Below are 26,634 nucleotides of genomic sequence, written 5' to 3'. Positions count from 1 at the left end.
CCCATGATGGACATGTCGTCTGAGGAATGGGAGGGGGACTTAAAATGGTTCGCGACTGGGAGGTGCAGTTGTGTATTGCGAACCGAGCGGAGGTGTTCTGCAAAGCGGTCCCCAAGCCTCCACTTGATTTCCCTAATGTAGAGGCAGCCACACCAGGTACAGTGGATGTGGTATGTTACATTGGCAGATGAACACCTGCTTAATGTGGAAGGTCATCTTGGGGCCTGGGATGGGGGTGAGGGAGGAGGTGTGGGGGTAAGCGTAGCACTTCCTGCGGTTGCAGGGGAAGGTGCTGGCTGTGCAGGGGTTGGAGGGGAGTGTGGAGCGGACAAGGGAGTCACGGAGAGAGTGGTCTCTCCGGAAGGCAGACAAGGGTGGGGATGGAAAAATGGTTTGAGTGGTGGGGTCGGATTGTAAATGGCAGAAGTGTCGGAGTTCTGTTGGTTTGTGAAACAGAACAATTTGAAATATTGTTTTAAAAATAAAAACTATTGTTTGCTGAGGTGTAGGGCACAAGCCTCTCCTTTCAGCCTCTCAATCATTCCCTCTACTCTATTTTTTCAGAAGATTCTTCTTCAATATTCTATTGTTTCCACTGTGACTAACTCTCCTAAAACCATTCCAAAGGAAATTGCCAGTTTTGTTTCATTGCCAATAAACAGAGGTTGAAACTGGCCAAACTCATTTCCTACAGTGTGCGGGGACATTGAAAGGTGAATTTGAACCCAGGATCCCCTCTAGCCAGAGGTGAAATTCTCAGGGTGTAACTGATTGCCCACCAATTCTCTGAAATGCATTATTCAACTAAAAAAGTTCCCTTTATTTACATTAACATAGGAAAAAAAGTTGAGGAAGGGTGACAGAGTTGGAGAGGAGGGATGTGGAGAGGAGTTAAAAGGGAAAGGATGAGGGGAGCATTCTGTGCTGTATCTTAGCAACTGCCTTTTTCTCCATCCGTTCATTTGGATTTTCCTTCATTTTCATGAACCGTCATGTGCAGCCCTTCGAGCATTTAAGCCATTGAGTGCTTTCCTGCTATTCCTTTCCGAGGGGCTTTGCAGTTGAGCCTGATCCTTTACCGACTTCCCCAAGGTTTCAATGAGACAAAATCACAGCTCGATTTACTCCGTTCCCCAGCCAGAGTCCTGAAACTGGTCATAGCACTGTGAGGGACAGACTTTTCCCAGACCTTGAGACTTACCCCGTCCTTCTCTTCCCACTCACTGTAAATCCCCAGTGCAGAAATCTACACATCCTCTCCTCATCTCTCTCTTGTCCTTACTGCAAGCCACCTCACCATACAATTCCCATTCCATACCTTTCCACTCCACTCCCCCCTGTGCCTTTCTCACTCCCTACTAACATTTTCTCTTCCGTGTTTCCCCTCCTTTTCTCCTCCCATCCTTTTCCCACCTTCCACCACTTGGCCTCTTCTCCCGATCCTCTTCAATCACTTTTTCCTATCTTTTCTATCTGCTTCAGTTCTTCCACCTACACTTTTGCTGTCCCGTTCTGCCTCCCGATATCTCTCCGTCTTATTTTGCCATCCCTCTTCCTCTCCAATCCTTGCAACCCCAGCTTTCCATCCTCCTCGCCTTCATCCTTCTCAACCACTCAATTCCCCTTCCTCTTTCTCCCTTTCATTTTTCCTCTTTTTGAATTTTGATTGGTTATCATCTTCTGCAGCGCCGTCAACAAAGTCACGTGTTCTTTTTAATTAGTTACTGAAGCACGCAAATGGGATTTGTTCGCATATCCATCTTCTATTGCTTGTACAAGGTGCATTCTCCCACCGCCCATCACTTCTCATTTGAACACAGTGTCCGTTATTTAGATGTTCATTTGCCCAGAACCTGCAAAATTGAGAATTGCCAGAAAATTAACCAAGGATCATGTTTTTCTATCGTTTCAGGAACGTCAAGGGATACAACATTGTGATGATAGGATGATCGTGAGACAAAACAATTTGAAGTTTCTCACACATGTTTAGATAAATCTGTTGGGCTGGGAAACTACATGTTTGTTGAAATTTTCTTTTTTGAAGGGGATGTAAAAGTAGTACACAAGGGTAGATCAGGTTTTCCCACGCAGTTATGATCTCTACTTATTGCAAATGTGTGGATAAAATGCCACATTTCATGAGTATCAAATTCTGAAGACTGCCAGGGTCCTCTGACCTCCAAAATCCAGGTGCCATATTTAAAAGGCACCCAGACTGCATGATGTTCTCTGCAACTGATGAGCATTGCTCAACCTCACACACTTCTGCAGATAGAAACATAGAATCATAGAATCCCTCCAGTGTGGAAACCCATCAAGTCCACACTAGCCCTCTGAAGAGCATCCCACCCAGACCGCCCCCACTTTTCTATTCCTATAACCTTGCATTCCCATGGATAAACCACCCAGCCTGCCCCTTCCTGAACACCACGGGCAACTTAGCATAGCCAACCCGCCTAACCTGCACATCTTTGGACTATGGGAGGAAACCAGAGCACCCAAAGGAACCCCACGCAGACACGGGGAGAATGTGAAAACTCCACACAGACAGTCACCCGAGGGTGGAATCGAACCCAGGTCCCTGGGTCTGTGAGGCTGCATGCTAACTAAACAGAGACCAAACAAGAAGTGATACTTTGTTCTAGAGGTTGCTTGGTAGTCATGCTCCTGAAGTCAGTCCAGGAGAAAAGGAAAGCTCTGGATAGCAACATAGCAGCTCATAAAGGTAGCCTGGACAGAGGTGGTTGCCCGAGCCAGTGATTGTAGACAGCTCAAGGAGACTAACTCCCAATGGCATAGTTGGATAGATGATCTTCTGCGCTCTACCGGGGTATGCACCAGTGTCTATTGAATGATTTATGTCTCTATGAGTGTCAATCATATTATAAAGAAGCCATCATAGAGGACTGTCTCAGAGTTTGAGCGCCAGGCAACTTCATTACTCTCCCAGACTTGGAAGAAGAAGTTAAGCCCTCCAAGTACTCATATAGTCAGGTTTGTGAACACCCATGTTTCCTGTTTTTGACAAGATTGAACAAAATTCCTTAGGCTTGAATGTTAATATGTATTCACAACATCTTCTGAACTTATGTAGTTGACTTGCCTGAAAGAATCTCAGAACTTAATAGGAAAGCATTAGCTCAATTTTGGGAAAGTGAATGGTTGTGCCCTTCCACATTAAGTTCTCCTGTTCATCCTTCTAAAAGTTCTGGGCAGGTCTGGAAAATTCCACCCATCAGGTCATAAGCAATTCAAAAATTTATTTGAGCAAATGTATTAGTTTTGTTCTGGTACTATCATTTTGAAATCAGATGGTTCAATTTGCACTCCAAAACCTTGAATACAAAATCTAGGCTGATACTCCACTGAAGTAGGTGAGAAAGCATTGTACTGACAGAAGCCCTTTTTTTTAATGAAGTGTGTGTTTCCTAAATGGCAGCAAGTTCATGCACCCATCACTGCTATGCTTACTGACCTGCACTGCGTCCTGGACAAATACTACTTTAATTCTAAAATTCTCATCCCTGTTTTCAAATTCCTCTCTATTTCCCTGTAATCACTCCACAACCTTCTAGGGATTTGTAATAATGTATTCAGTTGTGTTATTACACATCAATGGGATGTGGGACTTGAAGCCAGGCCTTCCTGGCTCCAAGGTAGGAGCACTACACCTGTACCACAAGTGCGCCCCTTTCCCCTGTCAACCTTTTACCTCTATTCAACCTGGTCAGAGATGTTAAGATCAGAAGGGTGGTTAGAGAGAGAACAGGTCCTCTTAAAGATCAGCATGGCTAACAATGTGTGGAGACACAGGAAATGGGGGAGATTTTCAATGAAAATTTCTCCTCAGTGTTTACTGAGGAGAGAATCATGAATGTTAAGGAAAAAAGAGAAACATGTGGGAATGTTTTGCATTGCATATGTATTACCAGGGAGGACATGTTTGCAGTCTTAAAGTGCATTAAGATAGATAAATCCCCTGGGTCTGATCAAATGCATCCTCAGACTTTGTGGTAGACTAGGGAAGAAATTGTAATTCTGGAACTTTAAATTTCAGATTACACAGAACTAAGAACTCAGAGCAAGAACCAGCAATTCAGCCCCTGGAGGCTGCTCTGTCACTTCATACAATCGTGGATGATCTCATCTTGGCTTCAACTCCACTTTCCTGTCCCATCTCCATATCTTTTCTGCCCGTTAATAATTACAAATCTGCCAACCTCCTCCTTAAATTTACTCAATATCCTGGTGTCCACCATTCTCTGAATTCCAAAGGTTCAAAACACTTTGAGAAAAAGAATTCATCCTTAACTTTGCATTAAATATGTTACCCTTTATCTGAAGCTATGACTTCTCGTTCTAGATTGCCCCACAAGAGGAAACACCATCTTTACATTTATTTTTGTCAATCCCCGTTAGTATCCTATACATCTCAGTTAAATCACCACTCATTCTTCCGAACTCCAGAGAATATAGATCTAAACTACTAAATGTCTCTTAGTAAGATAAGTCCCTCATCTCTGAAATCAATCTAGTGAACCTTTTCTGAACTGCCTCCAATACAACTACATCTCTCCCCAGGTGAGGGGACCAAAATAGTGCATAATGTAACAGCTGCAGTCTCACAGATGCCTTGCTCAGTTTTATATTTTTATATCCTATTTCATAGCAGTAAATACCAAAGTTCCATTTGCCTTCCTTATTACCTGCTGGATCTGAATAATTCTTTTCTGCAGTTAATTCATGGGGACACCCAGATTCCTCTGTATCGAAGCACTCTGAAATTTCTCACCATTTAAGGAGAGTCAGGGGGCGAAGTTGAGTATGGTAGGCATTACAAAAGAGAAAGTGCTAGAAAAGCTAAAAGGTCTAAAAATTGATAAATCTCCTGGCCCCAATGAGCTACATCCTAGAGTTCTGAGGGATGTGGCTGAGGAAATAGCAGAGGCTTTGGTTGAGATCTTTCAAAAGTCATTGGAGTCTGGGAAAGTCCTAGATGTTTGGAGAATTGCTGCTGTAACCCCCTTGTTCAAGGAAGGATCAAGGCAAAAGATGGAAAATTATGGGCTGATTAGCCTAACCTCGGTTGTTGGTAAAAATCTAGAATCCATTGTTAATGATGGGATTTCTAAATTCTTGGAAGTGCAGGGTTGGATTAGAAAAAGTCAGCATGGATTTAGTGAGGGGAGGTTGTGCCTGACAAACCTGTTAGGATTCTTTGAAGTGGTAACAAGTAGGTTAGACCAGGGAAACTCAGTAGATGTTATCTATCTAGACTTCCAAAAGGCCTTTGATAAGGTGCCTCACGGGAGGCTGCTGAGTAAGGTGAGTGCCATGATTAAATGGCGGAGTGGAATCGATGGGCCAAATGGCCTTACTTCCACTCCTATGTCTTATGGTCTTATGGTCTTATTTAGACAATAAGTTGCCTTTCTATTCCTCGAATCATGCTTATCAACATTAAACTTCATCTGCCAAATTTTGGTCAATTACCCAACTTATCCCTTTTTCACAGGGTGGAAATGGCTATTACGAGGGGGCATAATTATGGAGAAAGGTATGGGAAGGTGTCGGAGGTAGGTTCTTCACACAGAGAGTGGTGGGTGTGTGGAATGTGCTGCCAGCAGTGGTAGTGGAGCCAGGTACATTAGAGGCTTTTAAGCAACTTTTGGATAGGCACATTGGAGGATAGTAAAATGTCGAGTATGCAAGGTAGATTGATCTCTGTAGGATAATAGGTCAGCACAACATCATGGGCCGAAGGGCCTGTACTGTGCTGTACTGTTTTACGTTTATGCTTATTTTTATCCATATCCATGTGTAAATTTCTTATATCGTCACTGCAATTTACTCTACCACCTATTTTAGTAACATCTGCAATTTGTCAATAGCACTTTTTATCTCAATACCCAAGTCATTAGTAGAGATTGCAAATAGTTGGGCCTTGAGGACCGGACTCTGTAGCACTCTACTAATTACATTTTGCCAACCAGAAGTGAATTCATTTATCCTGACCCTTTGCCTTCTGTTGGTTAGATGCTTCATCCTGTGGGATAAACTTGAACCAAAGGTCACTGTTTGAAACTGAAGGAGTCACCCACTCAGGATGGAGATAAGGAGTTTTTCTTTCATAGAGTTGTAAATTTTTTGGAAATCTCTTCCTCAAAGGGCAATTGAAAGAGAATTTGAACATTTTTTTAAGGTAAAGGTAGTTAAATTCTTGATGTGGAGCGGATGAAGGTTATTTGACAGGGGAGACGGGTTGTGTTGTTTGATGGTGATATGTGGTAATGTGGAGCAACCAGACCAGCCATTATCTTATTGAATCCTGCAGGCTCCAGGAGCCTGTTCCGAATCCTAATTCACATTGTTGTACGTTGTGTCGCATCTGAAGAATTTTAATCTAGCAATTATGCATATTGTCATTGCAGTGAACCTGCTCCTGTGGTGTGTAATGACATCTCTGAATGGGTTGATGAAAAAAAATCTCTTGAGAGATTGAATTTGCAGTAAAGTGAGACTAATTGAATAATCTTTCAACTGTCATCAGCAGAATGGACTGTATCACTCTTGATGATTAATGGCCCCAGCCCTGCCTCATTTCCTTTATTCCTTTCTGATTGTCTCAAGTGTCTCTCCGTGCAGGAATTGACTCCAGGCCAAATAAAGTTGTGTGTGTGTGTTATTACTGTCCATTTTGAAACTCAGTGACCAAGTACTAAAGAGTAGAGCTGTATAACCAGGCCAGGCACCAACACAGTCCAGCTCGAGATCATCATCAAATGGTTAGAACAGAAATATGATTGATACTGCTTTTTTTTCATTTTCCTTCAGAGCCACAGCAGTGAATCATGACCATATCTCTGCCCTAAGGAGAAATTGCAAATCTGACTCGAGCAATTATTCTCCTGGTTCACTGCTACACTTACAACCAAGGCCATTTATTTTGCCCATATGTAAAGCCTTGCTCGGTGTGAACGCAAATGTCCAAGAGGTGCCAGAATTTCGCAGTTTTTCAAACTTACGTTTGTGAGGTTTTGCTGTCAGTCTCATCAATCCACTTCCATTGCCCTTTCACAGAGAGGTCATTGAGTCCTATCCAGTGTTGCTGCTGCATTATGTTGGTGATAATGAAATTCTGCAAAAGAAATCAAAGTCAAAAGCTATCACTGTTTTAAAACTTTAAAATTAATTTTTTGATAAATCTCTCAGAAAGACTTCAGGTGAATAGATGTTCTGGGGCATTGGATTTTGTTCCCATTTAGAATCACATTTTCTTACAAAGTCTGCAAACGGAGGGGAAAACAAGTGTAAAACTGTCACATAGTAATTACACCCTCTTGCCATTGGTCATGTGCCAGCCGTGTTACTAGCGAAGCTAGTATTTGTTTCGCATCACTCACGAACTATTTAAGTCTTGTCTTTTGCAATAATATGCTGGATTCTGACATCATTGAGGATGAAAACCTTGTAGAACCTTCTCCACTTGCTTTTCATTGTCTGACTGTCCACCATGATTCAGGTTTCATGAAGCAACATGATAAAGCTTTGATCTGATCTGATAGTATGGGATCCCAGTATATTGCATCCCACTTTCACTGCTTAACATGCTTATAATCTTATGTTGTAACTTCATCAAGTTAACATCTCATTCTCAGATATTCCTGGTCCTGTTCCAAGCAACATCTCCTTTACTCTGCATTGATCCAGTGTAATCCTTGGCATTTGTAGAGTTTGATGTATACTGAATCATCAGATTATAAATTGAACCAGAAAACCGTTCTCTTGCTATTGACAGTCCCCAGTGTATCATAGATAAAACATGCATGGGAGTGCATGGAGTCCTAGTTCTAGCTTCTAAAACTAGAGGAAATATCCTACATGCATTTACCTTGTTAGGTCTTCTCGAATTTTACTTATTTCAATGATTTAGTTTCTGTGGTGTCCACTTCAGACGTTGAGCGTGAACCCACTCACTTCTCATAGCACAGTCCTCTCATTCCAGAAATCAATTTACTGAAAATTTGTTGAAGCCCATGTAAAGTCAGTATTTCCCTCCTTCAGTAAGAAAAATTAAACTGAACAAAGTATGCGATTTCATTACAGGCCTATGAAATTGCAACAAAAATGCTTTGCTGTTTCAGTCCAACCCACTTGCATTGAAGGCAAACATGCAAACTGCTTTCCTAATTGTTTGTTGCATCTGCATGTTAATTTTATGTGATGCACACATAAGGATGCCCAAATTCCTCTGCAAACCCAACATTTACTTGCCCTTTAAATTTTCAAAGAATAGTTTGCATTTACGTTCTTCCTACCAAAGTGGATAATTTTGCATTTCCCTGTGTTATATGCAATTGGCCTGTCACTTTCTTGCCCACTCACTCAATATAACATTATCCTTTTGCAACCCTTTTGTCATCCTCTAATTACTTTTCCCCATCCTAATTTCTGCACACCCAACTTGAATATATTAAACTTGCTCCTTCACTTAAAGCACTGACATTTTACATAGATAATTGATGCTGAATAATTGACCCTTGCGACACCCAACTAGTTACAACCTGCCAACAAAGAAATATATCTTATTGCTTTTCTTTTGGATCACTCAACAGCATGTCATTTAGTCATAATATATTAGCCCAGTCCTAATTTGGAATAATAACCCTATCAAATGTCATGTGCCACCCTTATTTACCTTGAAAAAAGCTCCCAACTTGTCAAACAATTCTCCAATCACAAACCATGTTGTCTCTGTCTATTAGGTTATGATTTTCTAAGTATGCTGTTATGATGTTCTTAACAATAAATGCTAGAATTTGCCCAATTACAAGTTGCCCATTTACAGTTTCTGTCTCTATCCTTGTTTGAAGAATGGGGAAACATTTGTTATTTTTTCTAGCCACAGCTCTATAAGGGACCACTCCAAAAGCCAGGGAATTTTGCAAGATTAATAAGATTGCATCCATTATTTCTGCAGCTACCTCTTTAAGTATCTCAGGATGTCAGCCAACAAAGCTAAAATTTATAAACTTCTTTCATCTAATTTAATGTTTTACTTTTCTAGACTGCCACAATTAACCACTTTTCCCGTGGGGTTTTTCTTCTTAAGGGATTGTATGTTCATTGAGTAATTTGAACTTTCTTTAAATATTTGTTGTTGTTGTCAATTGTGATATTATGATCACCTTGCTAAAGAAGAACCTTTACTACATGATGACTGCTGTCTATGACACAGTACCGGATCTAAACTAACTTATTTGCCATATGTTTGCTCTATAGAGGTTGGAAAACCTGCCAACATTTGGATTGATACACAGTTAGTTATCTGGTGATTGGCAGAAAACCTGTCTGTGGAACTGCACTCAGGTGCACGCCCTGTCATCTGCAGTACAGCAAAACTGATCAAAGCAACAAATTGAGTTTATCCATCATCATTAGTATAGAACAACAGGAGAGAAATTAGACAAAAAGGAGGAATTGCAATAGGTGACATACGACTTGGCAAAAGTGACTTTTAAAGAGAGACTTATTGGAACAGAGACAGTTCAAGATGTTTGGAAAGAGAATGCAAGAGCTTAGGACCTACAGATGAAAATGCAGCCACTTATGACGAGGTAAAAGAAACCAGAAATACATGAGAGACTAAATCCGAGGATTGAAGATTTCTTGGAGAATTGCAAGACTTGATGTGATTTTAAAGAGGCACAAAGTCGTGATGGAGCTTGAAAATAAAACTGAGAATATTTGAAATTGTTGCTGGATAACGATTAAGCACAGGTCAGCAAACAGTAGTGATAGGTGAACAGGATTTTGCATCAGTTTTGTCTGTGCGGAAAGGAAAGGAACCTACTTAATGCAGAGAAATAAATTTTAATGTTTTAATAACACTCATCATTACAAAAGAGGAATTTCAGGAAGTCTTAGAGAATATAAAGGTGGATAAATCTCTAGGACCTGATCTAATATATCCCATAACATTGTGGGAAGTATGGGAGGAAATTGTGAAACCCTTTCAGAAATATTTCCATCATCTATAACTACAGGTGAGACGCCTGAGGAGTGGAGGGTGGCTAATGTTCTACCTTTGTTTGGGGAACTCTAGACCTGTGAGTCTAACTTCAGTAGTGGGAAATTGTTAGAGGGTATTATAAAAGACAGGTTTTATACACATTTAGAGAGGCAAAAATTGATTAGGTATGGTCAGTACGGTTTTGTGTGAGGAAAATCATGTCTGACAAACCTGATTGCCATGGATCCATGGCATTGTGAGGCTGCAGTGCTAACCACTGAGCCACCGTGCCGCCCCTATGGTTAGTAAGTTTGAGGACAACACCAAAATTGGTGACATTGTAGACAGTGAAGAAAGTTTTCTAGGATTACAAAGGGATTTTGATCAATTGGGTCGATGGGTGAAAAGTTGGCACATGGAGTTCAATCCGCATAAATGCGAGGTAATGCATTTTGGCACAACAAACAAAGGTAGGGCATATACAATTAATGGGTAGTGTTGTAGATCAGAGGGGCCTAGGGGTGTAGGCACATAATTCCTTGAGGTTTGTGTCACATACAGACAGAGTGGTTAACAGGCATTTGGCACATTTGTCTTCATTGCTCAGTCTTTTGAGTAAAGGAGTTATAAAGTCATATTGAGGTTATAGAGGTCATTGGTAAGGCCTCTTCTGGAACACTGTGTCCAGTTCTGGTAGCCCAGTTATAGGAAGGATCAAACTTGATGCACACTGATTCCAAAGGGAAAATAGAATCAGAGTGGAGAGGGCAACAGAGAAATGCTCAGAATGGACCTATAACAAATCAGACAAGTTAAGAAGTGCAAACTGAATATTATTTAAATAGCAGTAGACTGTAAAATGTTAAGTGCTCTTGTGGTGCAGCAGTGGTGTCTCTTCCTCTAAGCCTGGAGGCCCAGGTTTAAGTCCTACCTGCACCAGGTGTATGTCATTACATTCCGAAGACATTGATTAAAGAAAAACACAGAAAGCTGCTGTACAAAAGGATTTGGGGACCTTGTGCACAATTCATGAAAGGTTGACATGCAGGTTCAGCAGATAACAGAGAAGGTGAATCAATATTGGTCTTTATTTCAAAAGTAGTGCAAAAATAGGGAAGTCCTGCAACAGCTATACAAGGCTCTAGTGAGGCCATACAATACAGTGAACAGTTTTGAGCCACTTCTCTGAGGAGATTTACTGGCATTGGAGTTTGTCAAGGAAAAGTTCACTCCGTTGATCCAGGGTTTTGAGGATTTTTCTTATGAGGACAGGTTAGGCCTGTAGTCGTTAAAATTCGGAAGAATGAGCGATGACCTTATTGAAATGCAAGTAGTTCTGGTATAATGCAATAGCAGTATTCCTGTGCGATCTCACACTACAGAGAATTGCATTATAGAAAATCATGCTTTGGAGACTGCTATAGAAAATGACTAAACCTGTACAGCAGAAAGCTTGCATTATCTAAACAGCATTCACTAAGTTGTCAATTGCATTATAGCTAATTTGTGTTGACAAAACACATTTAACTGCAGAACTACGTGTATATAAAATTCTTAGGGAACTTGGCAAAGTAGTTACAGAGAAGCAGGAAAGCTGACGTTTCGGGCCTAGACCCTTCTGCAGAAAAAAGGCCTAGGCTTGAAAGGTCAGCTTTCCTGCTCTTCTGATGCTGCTTGGTCTGCTGTGTTAATAGAGCTCTACACCTTGTTATCACAGATTCTCCAGCATCTGTAGTTCCTACTATCCCTAGATACAGAGATTTTGCTTACTATTTGGGAGAGCATAATCTCAGAGCAAAGGGTCACCCAATTAAGACAGTGATATGGAGGAATTTCTTCCTTCAGAAGATGAACTTGTGGAATTCTATACTACATAGGGCTATGAAGGCTGAAATATTAAGTATATTTAAGAGTGAGATAGAGATGGCTTTAATCATTAAAGGGTATTAAGGATAGTGGGGGGAAAAGGCAGGTAAGTGGTTTTTAGATTTATCAGTTCAGCCATGATTTTATTGAATGGCAGAACAATCTTGATGGGCTGAATGCCCAACTTCTGCTCCTACATCCAATGGTCTGACAGGTTTTGTGGCAGAGGGCGAATGAGTGTAGGTTGGTTCTCCTGTCTGCAAGTACAAATCCTTACCTGCTCCTCTGCTGTGTCAATGACTATGAGGTGAGACTGGTTGGAGATACAACTTGAGTTAGCTTCATGCCAGTTCTTCAAAGATTTAGAAAAGTAATAACATTTACTGTTAAAGTATTTCCAGCCAGGGGCACACAATTGTTTGGAATCTGTAAAAAGATGACACAGTTAGGCTATGAAACAGAATTTTGATGATCGCGTTTCTCAATGCAAAACTATCCCTTCTAATCGGAAACGGGGCTTTCCATGTACATCATCAATGCAAGTCACCTATAGCACATTCCAATAGCCCATTCATTTGTACTCTGCTTGAAGGTAAGACCCTGGCTCATTGCCTGCAGATAGTTCATGTCGAATTGTCGTCTTCAGTTTTGTCAATGCTAATTTGCCATTGTCTTCCATTCTCAGGGATGGAATGAAAAGGCAGGTTCGCCTGGAATGAGAATTGAACTTATTCTCTTTTGGTATTATTCTAAATCACTAATTGGTTGCACAAATCCCATGGAATATAACAAATGGAAAGTTGACAATGAAGATAAGTGCATGTGGAACAGTGCCAATGACATGGAAATCCAACATATTTTATAACATGCACAGAGAAGTGGTTTAATGAGTAACACTTGTCTCTTGATCAGATATGATTTCAAGTCTCGCATCCTTTAACTTGTGTAAATTTCAGGCTAAATGCTTCAATGGGTTACCAACCAGTCAGGTTTGCAACTTTTCAGATGAGATTTTAAACCAAAGTCCTGTCTGCTGTACCAAACAAAAACAAAACATAGCATGACTCAGACAGCTCAGGTTTCATTGTTTGTTAGCTGACATTTATCCCAATATTACCAAGAGCAGATTATTTGACCCTTATCAGATTTCTATTTGAGAGATTTCTCTGGGCACTATTTGTTAATATGTTTTCTGTATTACTACAGAAACAACTGTTCAAAAGTACTTCATTGTTTGAGGAGTGTTTTGGGATGCCCTGAAAGGAACTATAAAAATAAAAAGCCTTCTTTTTCTGTATAATTTTCCATCTTTGCATAAATTCATCCTTAAATTCTCATTAAAGAAGGTAGGAGAGCACATTGCCGATTCCCCAACCGTAATCTTTCAGAGTTCCCTGGATTCAGGAGTCATATCTCTGGATTTGAAATTTGTTAATGCCACCCCGCTTTCCAAGAAAGGTGTCAGACAGAAACCAGGGAATTACAGACCAGCTAGCCTGACATCCACCGTGGGGGAATTGGTGAAGTCTATAACCAAGGGCAGCTGATCACCACAAAAAAATTCAGTTAATCAGGGAAAGGTTAGTATAGATTCATGACAGGTAGGCACTGCATGAAAAACTTAATAGACGTTTTTGAAGAGCTGACAAGGGTATTGGACAAAGATAAATTTATGGCTGTTGTTTATTTGGATTTCCAGAAGGATTTTGATAAAGTCCCGCACGTGAGACTGTTGGCTAAGGGGGAAATGCTTGGAATTCAGAGTTGACATTCAGACATGAATCGTAGAATCATAGAATCTCTACAGCGTGGAAACAGGCCCTTCAGCCCAACAAGTCCACACTGGCCCTCACAGCATCCCAATCAGGCCCATCCCCCTGTAACCCACATAATCTACAAAGCCCTGAACACTGTTTAGCATGACCATACCACGCAGCCGGCACATCTTTGGACTGTGAGAAGAAACCGGAGCACCTGGACAAAACCAATACAGACACGAGGAGAATGTGCAAACTCCACACAGACAGTTGCCCGAGGGTGGAATCAAACCCGGGTCCCTGGCGCTGTGAGGCAGCAGTGCTAACCATGAGGAAATTGGTTCAGTGGCAGGAAACAAAAGGTTGGACTACTAGGTAAGTGCTCAAACTGGCAGGACATGGCTAGTTGTGTTCTGGAGATAGTAGGAACTGCAGATGCTGGAGAATCTGAGATAACAAGGTGTAGAGCTGGATGAAGCATCTAGGCCCGAAACGTCAGTCTTCCTGCTCCTCTGATACTAGTTGCGTTCCTTTAGGCCCTCAATTATTCACAATATTCATTAACTGCTTGGATAAAGGCATAAAAATCAAGTATTGAAATGTACTGATGACACCAAATTGGGCAGCATTACAGGCAGTGTTGATGACTGCATAAAATTACAACAGGATGTTTTAAAGGTTTTGGGCAGAATTTAATCTGAGCAAAAGTGAGGTTATCCATATCAAATCTAAAAAGAGCAAATCAGGTTTTTATTTGAGAAAGCACAAGGTGAAGTAGACAGAATGTCCAATGAGATTCGGATGTTCAAGTGCATTGCTCTTTAAAATGCCATGAACAGGTGCAGAAAACAGTCAGGATGCAGATGTTATCTGAAGTTAGACAAAGCCCAAGCTAGACCCCACGTGTACTGAATACTGTGAGCAGTACACCTTAGGAAGGATGTTTAGGCCTTGGAAGGAGTTCAATGCAGTTTGACAAGGCTGATGCTTGGACTTCTGACGATAGATTAGACAAACTAGACTTTTGTTCTCTACCATTTAGAAGTTCAAGGGGTCATCTGAATTTTAACAAGTAAAGAAAGGGTAGATAAATCTGAACTATTTCCACTGATGGAAGATTCTAGAACCAGGTGGCACAGTCTCAGAACCAGCGCCAGGCCATTCAGGAGCAATAAAAGTCCAAAGACCTGCAGATTCTGTAAATCAGGAACAAGAATAAAATTGCCAGAAAAGCTCAACAGGTCTGTTCTGAAGAAGGGTCACCGGACCCAAAATGTTCACTCTGATTTTTTTCTTCACGGATGCTGCCAGACCAGCTGTGCTTTTTCAGCAAATTGTGTTTTCATTCAGGAGCAATGTTAGAAACCACATCTACACACAAACAGTAGTGAAGGTTTGGAACTATTCCTCAAATTATGCTAATTCAATTTTTATTTGGCAAGGAGATCAAGAGATATGATCTTAAGGCAGGCATTTGGAGTTTTGAAAAGCAGAGCTGGTCCAAGAGGCGAAATGACCTACTGCTGCTCCTATGTTGCAGCTGCTCTGGCCTCTGTTTCTGAACCCACAAGGTTTTCCTGAATGTGTTGGTTGCAAGATTGGATTTGTCTTATGTGAAAACCGCAGGTCCCTTGAACCCGCTCTGCTATTGAATCAGATCATGGCTGGTCTGATTGTAACATCAATGTTGCATTGCCAGCTACTCCAGATGATTGCGTCCCCCCCACACCACCGAGCTCCCCGTCCCACCCCCATGGTTCTCATGTATCCATCAATCCTGCCTTAAAAATATTAGAAGATTCTGCTTCCACTTTCTATGAGGAAAAGAGTTCTAAAGACCCACATCTGACTGTGATATAATATTCCTTACAAATATTTCTCCTTATGGGTTTGCTGTTTAAAAAAGGGATTGTCCATTTAAAGACAGATAAGGAACATATTTCCTAACACAGCCATGAGGCTTTGCAACTCTCTTCATCGAAACACAGATATTAACCTTCCGTATTAGCCTTTTTCAGACCCTCAGGATCTTTAGTTTGTTATATGCAAGAAAATGCTTATCTTCTGAATTCCAACAGATACAAGCCTGTCCATCCCCAAATTTAACAATTACACTTTCAGTTCCGTCATCCTAGTTATTTTAAAGCCTTTGTAAAATGTTGATATTCCAGCACTGATCTCTGTAGCACACCATGTGTTGCCAATCAAATGATGCTCCATTTATATCTATCAGCGCTAGTAGGAACTGCCAATGCTGGAGTCAGAGATAACACAGCATGGAGCTGGAGGAACACAGCAGGCCAGGCAGTATCAGAGGAGTAGGAAAGTTGACGTTTCGGTTGAGGATTTCTGAAGAAGGGTCCGATCTGCAACATCAGCTTTCCATAAGACCATAAGACATAGGAGTGAAAATAAGGCCATTCGGCCTATCTAGTCCACTCTGCCATTTAAATCATGGCTAATGAGCATTTCAACTCCACTTCCCTGTATTCTCCGCATTGCCCTTGGTGGCTTGTGAGATCAAGAATTTGTCGATCTCTGCCTTGAAGGCATCTAACGTCCCGGCCTCCACTGCACTCCATGGTAATGAATTTCACAAGCCCACCACTCTCTGGCTGAAGAAATGTCTCCTCATTTCCGTTTTAAATTTACCCCCTCTAATTCTAAGGCTATGCCCACGGCTCCTAGTCTCCCCACCTAATGGAAACAACTTACCAGCGTCCACCCTTTCTAAGCCATACATTATCTTGTAAATTTCTATTAGATCTCCCCTCAACCTTCTAAACTCTAATGAATGCAATCTCAGGATCCTCTGATGCTGCCTGGCCTGTGTGCTCCTCCAGCTCTACACTGTATTACCCCATTTATATCCACTATATGTTTCCTGTTAAACAGCCAAACTTCCATCCATCAATATATTATCATTTACACACCAGTTTTTATTTTCTGCAATAATATTTGGTGAAAATGCCATGACAAATACATTCTGGAACTCAAATGCTGCGCATCTATAGGTTGCTCTTTATCCTAAGCCCATGTCATATCTTGAAATTGCTAAAAAATTAGGGAAACATGGTCCCCATTCATAAATCATGTTGGTTGTGTCTGATCACCTTGATCTTTTCTAAGTGTCTTCTATAAGTCTTGAATAAACATAATCTTCCAATGACAGATGTTAAGCTAGCTGGCTTATCATTTTCTGCTTTCTATCTCCATTTTTGAACAAATTTTGAATAAACGTTTGCAATATTACCAAGTACCTGTTATCCAAATAATTTTATAAATTGTGAAAAGGTAAGACCCTAGCCCTGAGCCCGGTGACACACTCCTTGTTACTTCTTGCTGTCCAGTAAATGTCCCATTCATGCTAACTCTCTGTTTCCTGTTAATCAGCCAATCTTTTATTCATATCAATATGTTACCCCATCCCGTGAGCTTTAATTTTCTGTCATCAGCTTTGATACCGCACTTTGTCAAATGCCTTCTGAAAGTCCCAGTTTCCATTTATGCACATCACATAGTACTTTTCAAAGATCGCTACAAATTGGGACCTCTTGATAATCATTCAACCAACATTCTCCCAAGCTCCCTACTGACCGCCTGCGCAAAAGTGCTGCCCCCTCCCCCACAGACATTCAGTACCCACTCCGAACCTGACACAACAATCCCTTCCTCCTGGACCTGACCACCTTACCTTGATTTCCACAGCACCATTCTGACCATATCTGACTCAACCCTATGCTCACACCAGCCCCACACACCACCTCTCTCCCTGCACTGAATTCAGTTTCCAATACCAAATGACCAACCACCCCACTGTCCATCCCAAACTACCCCAAGACTCCCTGCTGAACGCTCCTGAGATCTGTGAGCACCTGATACCTAACTGCTGCCCGACCCACATGCCATGATATCCCCTTGGCTACTTACATTCCCCTCTCCTCTCACTCAAATATATCATTCACCCAACACTCAATCACTTGAATCATTAATCAATACTGTGTGCTAAAATAAACAAGAAAAACTAATGACACTGAGAATTGTTAAATCACAATTAAATTAAATTATTAAAAACAAAGTTAAAATCTATTCACTTGCAATTAATCAATGTAAACAACCAGAGGAATTTAAAAGAAGCAGGAGAAGGCAATAAAAGCCAATTGGAAAATTCCTGAAAGTGGTACCAAGCAGGAAGCAGAAAACATTCATTTTTAGTCTAGAGATAATGGGAACTGCAGATGCTGGAGAATCCAAGATAATAAAGTGTGGAGCTGGATGAACACAGCAGGCCAAGCAGCACCTCAGGAGCACAAAAGCTGATGTTTCGGGCCTAGACCCTTCATCAGAGAAGAGCGATGGGGAGAGGGTTCTGGAATAAATAGGGAGAGAGGGGGATGCGGACCGATGATGGAGAGAATAGAAGATAGGTGGAGAGGAGAGTATAGGTGGGGAGGTAGGGAGGGGATAGGTCAGTCCAGGGAAGACGGACTGGCCAAGGAGGTGGGATGAGGTTAGTAGGTAGGAAATGAAGGTGTGGCTTGAGGTGGGAGGAAGGGATGGGTGAGAGGAAGAACAGGTTAGGGAGGCAGAGACAGGCTGGGCTGGTTTTGTGATGCAGTGGGGGGAGGGGACAAACTAGTCTAAGTGAGTTCACCAGTGTAGAGGAAACCCTCTGTATTGATCCGTTATTTAACAGTGTTAATTGCTAACTAACTGCAGATTTAACCCAGCGTGATAATTTTTGATAAAGGATCACTGGACCTAAAACATTACTCTGCTTTCTCTCCACAGATGCTGCCAAACCTGCTGCATTTCTCCAGCAATATCTGTTTTGTTTCAGATTTCCAGCATGCTCAGTTCTTTCAGTTGTTTTACTCAATAATTTCAGTTTTTCAGTTTCCAAGATTCCCTGGAACTTGCAACGTAAAGCAAGATGAGATAACATTTGGATTTGATAAGGTTCAGAAATTCATGTGAAACGTTTTAAAAACTATAAGCTGAAGTCTGTCCCCTTGCCTAAGCGAAAGGCTTTTAGCCCCGGACTAGTGCTTTTGTCTAACTGCACTTTCACTGCTCGGAGGTAGTTTCTAATATTTTGATTATAATTACTGGCTTCAATCTCTGAAATTGGACAAGACCCTCGAGGAATATAAAGGAAGCAGAAAATAACTTAGACACGACTGAGGAGGGCTTAAAGGGACCATGAAATAAGCGTGTAAAGTAGGATTAAAGAAGGCTCCCAAGGCAGGATAAGATGGTAAAGAAGGCATGCAGCATGCTTGCTTTCATTCGTCAAGAAAGTGAGGACAAAAGTTGCCAATTTCCATTGAAACTGTACAAGATATTGTTGAGGCCATATTTGGAGGATTGTGTGCATCTCCAGTCACCACACCACAGGAAGGATGTGTTTGTTTTTGAGAAGGAGCAAAAGAAGTTTACCAGGATGTTGCCTGAATTAGAGTTTTCTGGCTATACAGAGAGGGTGGATAAGCTTGAGTGTTTTCAATAGAGCATTGGAGGCTGAAGGACAACCTGGTAGAAGACTATAAAATTATGAAAGGCATGGATAAAGTGGATAGTCAGAGCCTTTTCTCAGGATAGAAATGTCAAAAACTAGGGATATAGGTTTAAGATGAAAAGAGAAAAGTTTAAAAGAGGTAGATAGGATAACGAAGAGGCCATTTGGTTTGCTTGCCTTTGTCAGTGCATTGAGTATAGGAGTTGGGAGGTCATGTTGTGGCTGTACAGGACATTGGTGAGACTGCGTTTGGAATACTGCATGCAATTCTGGTCTCCTACCTATTGGAATGGTGTTGTGAAACTAGAAACGAGTTACGAGAATGTTACCAGGTTTGGAGGCTCTGAGTTATAGGGAGAGGCTGGGACTATATTTGTTGTAGTGTCGGAGGCTGAGGGGTGGCCTTTTAGAGGTTTATAAAATCATCAGGGCTATAGATAGGGCAAATTGGCAAGGTCTTTTTACTAGCATGGAGTCTAAAACTAGTGGGCATATAAGATGAGAAAGGAAAGATATAAAAGGGACTAAGGGGCAGAGGACGGCCCGTTTATGGAATAAGCTGTCAAAGGAAGTGGTGTAAGCTGGTACAATTAAACATTTAAAAGGCATCTGGGCAGGTGTACCAATAGGAAGGGTTCAGGGGGAGATGGGCCAAATGCTGGCAAATGGGACCAGAATTATGGAGTATGTCTGTTTGGCATGGATGAGTTAGACTGAAGGGTCTGTTTCCATGCTGTATATCTCCATGGACTCTATGAATGTATGACATGTGCGAGGCACATTTTTTACACACAGGATAGTAGGTGCCTGGAATGCACTGCCATGGGAGCTGGTAGAAATAAATATGACCGCAATGTTGAAGAAGCAATTAGGCAGGTACATGGACAGGCAGGGACACAGACCATGTGCAGGATGATGGGATAAGTTTCGAATGGCATCATGGCCAGCACAGTCACAGACTGGGTGGTGGTGAAGGGCCTGGTCCTCTGCAGTACTGTTCTGTGTTCTATGTTCTGTCACCTTGTGGTCACTTTTTGCCTTTGATCTGCGCTTCTCAGCCGGCAATTTGCACAACAGTGTGGAACCTGCTTCTGCCGATCTATCTTGGTTCTGAGCTGGAGAGCAGCAACAATACCCAACGAACAGAAGGAGCAACAGTTCTGAAGCCACCTGCAGCTCCTTAGGACAGAGGATAAGCAAGGTGGTCCATCTCACAGAAGGTGACGCACCAGCATGAGACATACAGAGATAGTAGGAACTGCCAATGCTGGAGAATCTGAGATAAAATGGCATAGAGCTAGATGAACACAGCAGGCCAAGCAGCATCAGAGGAGCAGAAAAGCTGACGTTTTGTGTCGAGACCCTTCTTCAGAAATGGGGGATGGGAAGGGGATTCTGAAATAAATAGGGAAGGGGGGAGGCGGATAGAAGATGGATAAAGCAGAAGATAGGTGGAGAGGAGACAGGCAAGTCAAAGAAGCGGATTAGAGCCAGTGAAGGTGACTGTAGGTGGGGAGTTAGGGAGGGGATAGGTTGGCCCAGGGAGGACAGACAGGTCAAGGCGGCAGGATGAGTTTAGTGGGTAGGAGATGGGAGTGGGGTTTGAGTTGAGAGGAATGGTTAGGGAGGCGGTGACGAGCTGGGCCGGTTTTGGGATGTGGTCGGGAGAGGGGAGATTTTGAAGCTTGTGAAATCCACATTGATACCCTTAGGTGGCAGAGTTCCCAAATGAAATATGAGATGCTATTCCTGCAGCTTTTGGGTGGCATCGTTGTGGCACTGCAGGAGGCCCAGCTTGGACATGTTGTCCAAGGAGTGGGAGAGGGAAATGAAATGGCTCACGACTGGGAGGTGCAGTTGTTTATTGTGAACTGAGCGGAGGTGTTCCACAAAGCGGTCCCCAAGCCTCCGCTTGGTTTCCCCGATGTAGATGAGGCCACAACGGGTACAGCGGATGCAGCGTACCACATTGGCAGATGTGCAGGTGAACATCTGTTTGATGTGGAAAGTCTTCTTCGGGCCAGGGATGGGGCTGAGGGGGGAGGGGCAGGGACAGGTGTAGCACTTCCTGCTGCTGCAGGGGAAAGTGCTGGGTGTGGTGGGGTTGGAGGGGAGTGTGAAGTGGAAAAGGGAGTCATGGAGAGAGTGGTCCCTCCTGAAAGCAGTCAAAGGGTGGGGAGGGAAAAATGTCTTTGGTGGTGGGGTCGGATTGTAGATGGTGGAAGTGTTGGAGGATGATGCGTTGGATCCGGAGGTTGGTTGGGTGGTATATGATGATGAGGAGGATTCTCTTTTGGTGGCTATTGCGGGGAGGGCATGTGAGAAATGAATTGCGGGAAATGCGAGAGACATGGTCGAGGGTATTTTTGACCACTGTGGAGGAGAAGTTGTGGTCCTTGAAAAAACGAGGACATCTGGGATGTCCAGGATGGAACACCTCATCTTGGGAGCAGATGCGGTGGACGCGAAAGAATTGAGAATAGGGGATGGCATTTTTGCAAGAAGGTGGATGGGAGGAGGTGTATTCTAGGTAGCTGTGGGAGTCGGTGGGCTTGAAATGGATATTGGTTCGAGGTGTTTGCCAGAGCTGGAGACAGAAAGGTCCAGGAAGGAGAGAGAGGCATTGGAGATTGTCCAGGTGAACTTAAGGTTGGGGTGGAAGGTGTTGGTGAAGTGGATGAACTGTTCGAGTTCCTCATGGGAGCATGAGGCGGCGCCGAAACAGTCATCAATGTAACGGAGGAAGGGGTGGGGGATAGGGCCAGTGTAGTTACGGAAGAGGGACTGTTCCACATAACCTACAAAGAGGCAGGCAGAGCTTGTGTCCACGCAGGTATCCACGGTCACCCCCTTTGTCTGTAGGGAATTGGAGGGATTGATAGAGAAGTTTTTGAGGGTGAGGACGAGTTCAGCTCAGTGGATGAGGGTGTCAGTGGAGGGGGACTGGTTGGGCCTGTGGGACAGGAAGAAGCGGAGGGCCTTTAGGCCATCTGCATGGGGAAAGCAGGTGTATACGAACTGGACGTCCATGGTAAAGATGAGGTGTTAGGGACCGGGGAATTGGAAGTTTTGGAGGAGGTGGAGGACGTGGATGGTGTCACAGATGTAGGTGGGGAGTTCCTGGACCAAGGGGGTGAAAATGGAGTCCAGATAGGTGCAGAGACGTGCTGTGGGTCAGGAACAGGCGGAGACAATGGGTCGACCAAGGCAGTCAGGTTTGTGGGTTTGGGAAGGAGATAGAAGCAGGCGGTGCAGTGTTGGGGAACGATGAAGTTGGAGACTGTGGGTGGGAAGTCACTTGAAGTGCTGAGGTTGTGGATGGTTTGGGAGATGATGGTTTGGTGGTCGGGTGTGGGGTCATAATCAGGGGAGCAGTAGGAGGATGTGTCAGAGAGCTGGCACCTGGCCTCAGCAATGTAGAGGTCAGTGCACCTCCCTTTGTCTTCATGTTTGATGGTGAGGTTGGGGTTGGAGCAGAGGGAGCGGAGGGCTGCACGTTCTGTGGGGGAGAGGTTGGAGTGGGTGAGAGGGGTAGAGAGGTTGAGGCGATTGATGTCACGATGTCAGTTGGAGATGGAGAGGTCAAGGGAGGGTAAGAGCGCTTGGGGTGGTGACTAGGAGGAGGGGGTGTGTTGGAAGTGGGAGAAGGGGTCAGTAGAGGGAGGGTTAGGCTCATGATTGATGAATTAAGCGTGGAGGTGGCGGAAAAACTGCCCAATGTCCAAACGAGAATTGTATTTGTCGAAGTGCGGGTGGAGAGAGACAAAAGTGAGTCCTTTATTGAGGACTGACCGTCCATCCTCAGTGAGGGGGAGGTGTCGGGTGATGGCGAAGACCCGGCAGGGCTGGGTGCTGCTGTCTCCTCTGGAGCTGCTGGATGTGGAGGTGGTAAGCGGATGTGACGACATTTTTGGAAACGATTGGTGCTCCGAAGGTGGCCTAATGGTGGTGGGCACACGATGGGGAAGGTTCTGGGTTTGGTGGTAAGCACCAGTGAGTTTAAATTGTTTTTGGTTTGTCGTGACAAATAAAGCCGAGTAAAATTGTGAGTTTAGGTTGTGGATCTTACGAAGGATAAAGAACAGGAGAGGTCCTTTGCAGGTTTGGGAGAGGGAGGCTCTGGGCTGAGGTCAGCTTGATTCTAGTGCCTGGAGATGCTGGCGCATTGCAGCTAGTGTGTATTTCAGGAGTCGCAGGGAGAAGCACTTCTGCATGATATCAATGTTCTGACTGTAGCGGTCGTCATGGTTGGGACCAAATTGGGAAGGCCTGAAGGTAGACTGTAATCCTTTGGGGATGAACCAGTTCTGCAGGCAGGTACTCAGAAAGGTAACGTGGCTGTAGTACCTGGTTTGCTTCAGGACGTGGGTGAGCAGTTTTAGGGCCAAAGAGATTACAAGAGGGTTGCAGTGGGAGAAAGACACACTGAAGTGTTTCCAGAGGGAGGAGGGTAACTTCTTTAAGGTGGGCATCCTTAGAAGAGATTTCGCAGTGAGTTTAAAATTGTTACAGAGATAGTAGGAACTGCAGGTGCTGGAGAATCTGAGATAACAAGGTGTGAAGCTGGATGAAAACAGGAGGCCAAGCAGCATCAGAGGATCAGGAAGGCTGACATTTCGCGTCAAGACCCTTCTTCAGAAATCGGAGGGTAAGGGGATTCTGAAATAAATAGGGAGAGAGGGGGAGGCGGATAGAAAATGGATAGAGGAGAAGACAAGTGGAGAGGAGGCAGACAGGTCAAAGAGGTGGGGATGGAACCAGTAAAGGTGAGTGTAGGTAGAGAGTTGGGGGGGAATAGCTCAGTCCATGGAAGCTGGACTGGTCGAGGAGGTGGGATGAGGTTTGTGGGTAGGAGATGGGGTGAGGCTTCAGGTGGGAGGAATGGTTAGGGGAGCAGGGAAAAGCTGGGCTGGTTTTGGCATGCAGTCGGGGGAGGGGAGATTTTGAAGTTTGTGAGGTTCCTTGGGCTGCAGGGTTCCCAAGCGAAATATGAGATGCTGTTCCTGCAGCTTTCGGGTGGCATCATTGTGGCACTGCAGGAGGCCCAGGGTGGACATGTCGTCCAAGGAGTGGTGGGAGGGAGAGCTGAAATGGTTTGCGACTTGGTGGTGTAGTTGTATGTTGCGAACTGAGCGGAGGTGTTCTGCAAAGCGGTCCCCAAGCCTCCGCTTGGTTTCCCCGATGTAGAGGAGGCCACACCGGGTAGAGTGGATGCAGTATACCACATTGGCAGATGTGCATGTGAACATCTGTTTGATGTGGCAAGTCTTCTTAGGGCCTGGGATGGGGGTGAGGGAGGAGGTGTGGGGGCAGGTGTAGCACTTCCTGCGATTGCGGGGAAAAGCGCCGAGTGTGGTGGGCTGGAGGGGAGTGTGGAGCAGACAAAGGAATCAGGGAGAGAGTGTTCCCTCCAGAAAGCAGATAAGGTTGGGGAGGGAAAAATGTCGTTGGTAGTGGGGTCAGATTGCAGATGTACAGATGCAGGACGATCATCTTAGATACGGCAGAACTCTCAAAGGGATTCAGATTTTACCAGCAGGTGGTCACTGAGATTTCCATCCTTCTCTGAGATGGAACAGCTGGACATGCAATGCCAGTATCAAACAATGACCCCACAGTTCTCAATTTCTGCAACACTGGATCATTCAGTGGACCTGTTCGTGCCTTTTTTGTCCTTTTTCACATGATGTGGATGTCACTGGTTTCATAGAATCATAGAATCTCTACAGTGTGGAAGCAGGCCCTTCAGCCCAACAAGTCCACACTGGCCCTCACAGCATCCCAATCAGACCCATCCCCCTGTAACCCACATAATCTACAAAGCCCTGAACACTATTTAGCATGACCATACCACGCAGCCGGCACATCTTTGGACTGTGAGAAGAAACCGGAGCACCTGGACAAAACCAATACAGACACGAGGAGCATGTGCAAACTCCACACAGACAGTTGCCCGAGGGTGGAATCAAACCCGGGTCCCTGGCGCTGTGAGGCAGCAGTGCTAACCATGAGGAAATTGGTTCAGTGGCAGGAAACAAAAGGTTGGACTACTAGGTAAGTGCTCAAACTGGCAGGACATGACTAGTTGTGTTCTGGAGATAGTAGGAACTGCAGATGCTGGAGAATCTGAGATAACAAGGTGTAGAGCTGGATGAAGCATCTAGGCCCGAAACGTCAGTCTTCCTGCTTGTCCAGCATTTAATGCCCATCTCTATTTGCTAAGAGAGCAGCTCAGAGTCAACTTACACTGCTGTGGGTGTGGACTCACAGGTACGCCAGAACGGATAAAGACAGCAAATTTTCTTCTCTAAAGGACATCGGGTAACAAGATGGTTTTTACAAAAATCGAAGTGGCCGTTGTTAGGCTCGTTTTTCATTCCAGAATGTTATTCAATTCAAACGCCGTTTCTCACCCTGCTGGGATTTGAACCCACATCCCCAACACACTTTATCGTGGGACTCCAGATTCTAGTCAAGTGTTTCACTATGTAACCATTTCGCCTCCTCTCCCAAAATTTACTGCACATCGATGCATCTGTCATGTGATCGCTGCTATGTTTTCCCGTGCCATTTGCGTGCTTTTCGCTGCTGTTGACATTACTCAGAAGTATAAGGCATTTGCTACTCTGGCTCGATCCACATGATCCAGGGAGTTTAGATATGCAGCATTGAAGGTTCTATCTATTCACTCTGAATATTCATTGATCAAAAGGAATTCTACAATGTGAATGTTGTACTGGTCAACAACCATAAAAAGGATCACCATGAATGTTTGTATAAGATTCTTGAAATTGTCATAATGTCTTCAATTTTGGCAAGACAAGTCGTCCAGAAATATTCACATCATAGAGCGGTGTCTGTAAGCATTAGAGCATCTGAGATGAAGGGTCTAGGCCCGAAACATCAGCTTTTGTGCTCCTGAGATGCTGCTTGGCCTGCTGTGTTCATCCAGCTCCACACTTTGTGCTCTTGGATTCTCCAGCATCTGCAGTTCCCATTATCACTAATAGCTGCTCCCAGTCTACATTTGCCAGATCCTATGTAATGAGTTTGAAATTGGCCTTCCTCCAATTTAGACATTTAACTTCTGCACTATCCTTATTCCTTTTCATAATGACTTTGAAATTTAAAGAGTCACTATCCCCAGAATGCTCATCCACTGACACTTCAATCATTTATCTGGCTTCATTCCCTAGGATTAGGTCAAGCACTGCCCCATCTCCAGTAAAACTATCAATGTACTGGCACAAAACCTCTCTTGGATGCACTTTAAAAATTTCACTCCGTGTCATCCTTTCAAGCTAAGATAAATCCAGGTAATGTGAGCAAAGTTGAGATCCCCAATGAACCCAGCCTTATCTGCTCTCACCACTCTGTGTTTTGTTTACATATCTGCTCCTTTAGCTCTCTGTGACTGTTAGCAAGCCTGTAGTATAATCTCATCAAAGTGGTTGTCCCGTTTCTTTTCTGAGTTCTACTCA

The 26,634-nt window shown here is 43.6% G+C and overlaps 1 protein-coding gene across 1 annotated transcript in view; it reads right to left on the bottom strand.

The window, feature by feature from the left end:
* Window positions 1-603: 603 nt before the first annotated feature.
* The window catches only part of LOC125447380 (asialoglycoprotein receptor 1-like), a 65,084-nt gene continuing 39,053 nt past the window's right edge, over window positions 604-26,634 (bottom strand). The window contains exons 8-10 of the mRNA XM_059639950.1: window positions 12,156-12,304; window positions 7,026-7,138; window positions 604-1,853 (exon numbers count right to left, since the gene is read on the bottom strand). Coding sequence (XP_059495933.1) covers window positions 1,718-1,853; window positions 7,026-7,138; window positions 12,156-12,304 — 398 coding nt within the window. The 3' untranslated portion in view covers window positions 604-1,717. The remainder of the gene's footprint in view (window positions 1,854-7,025; window positions 7,139-12,155; window positions 12,305-26,634) is intronic.

This window comes from Stegostoma tigrinum, chromosome 35 (assembly GCF_030684315.1).
Source record: "Stegostoma tigrinum isolate sSteTig4 chromosome 35, sSteTig4.hap1, whole genome shotgun sequence".
Taxonomy (NCBI): domain Eukaryota; kingdom Metazoa; phylum Chordata; class Chondrichthyes; order Orectolobiformes; family Stegostomatidae; genus Stegostoma; species Stegostoma tigrinum.
This window is presented reverse-complemented; position numbering and strand designations above follow the sequence as displayed.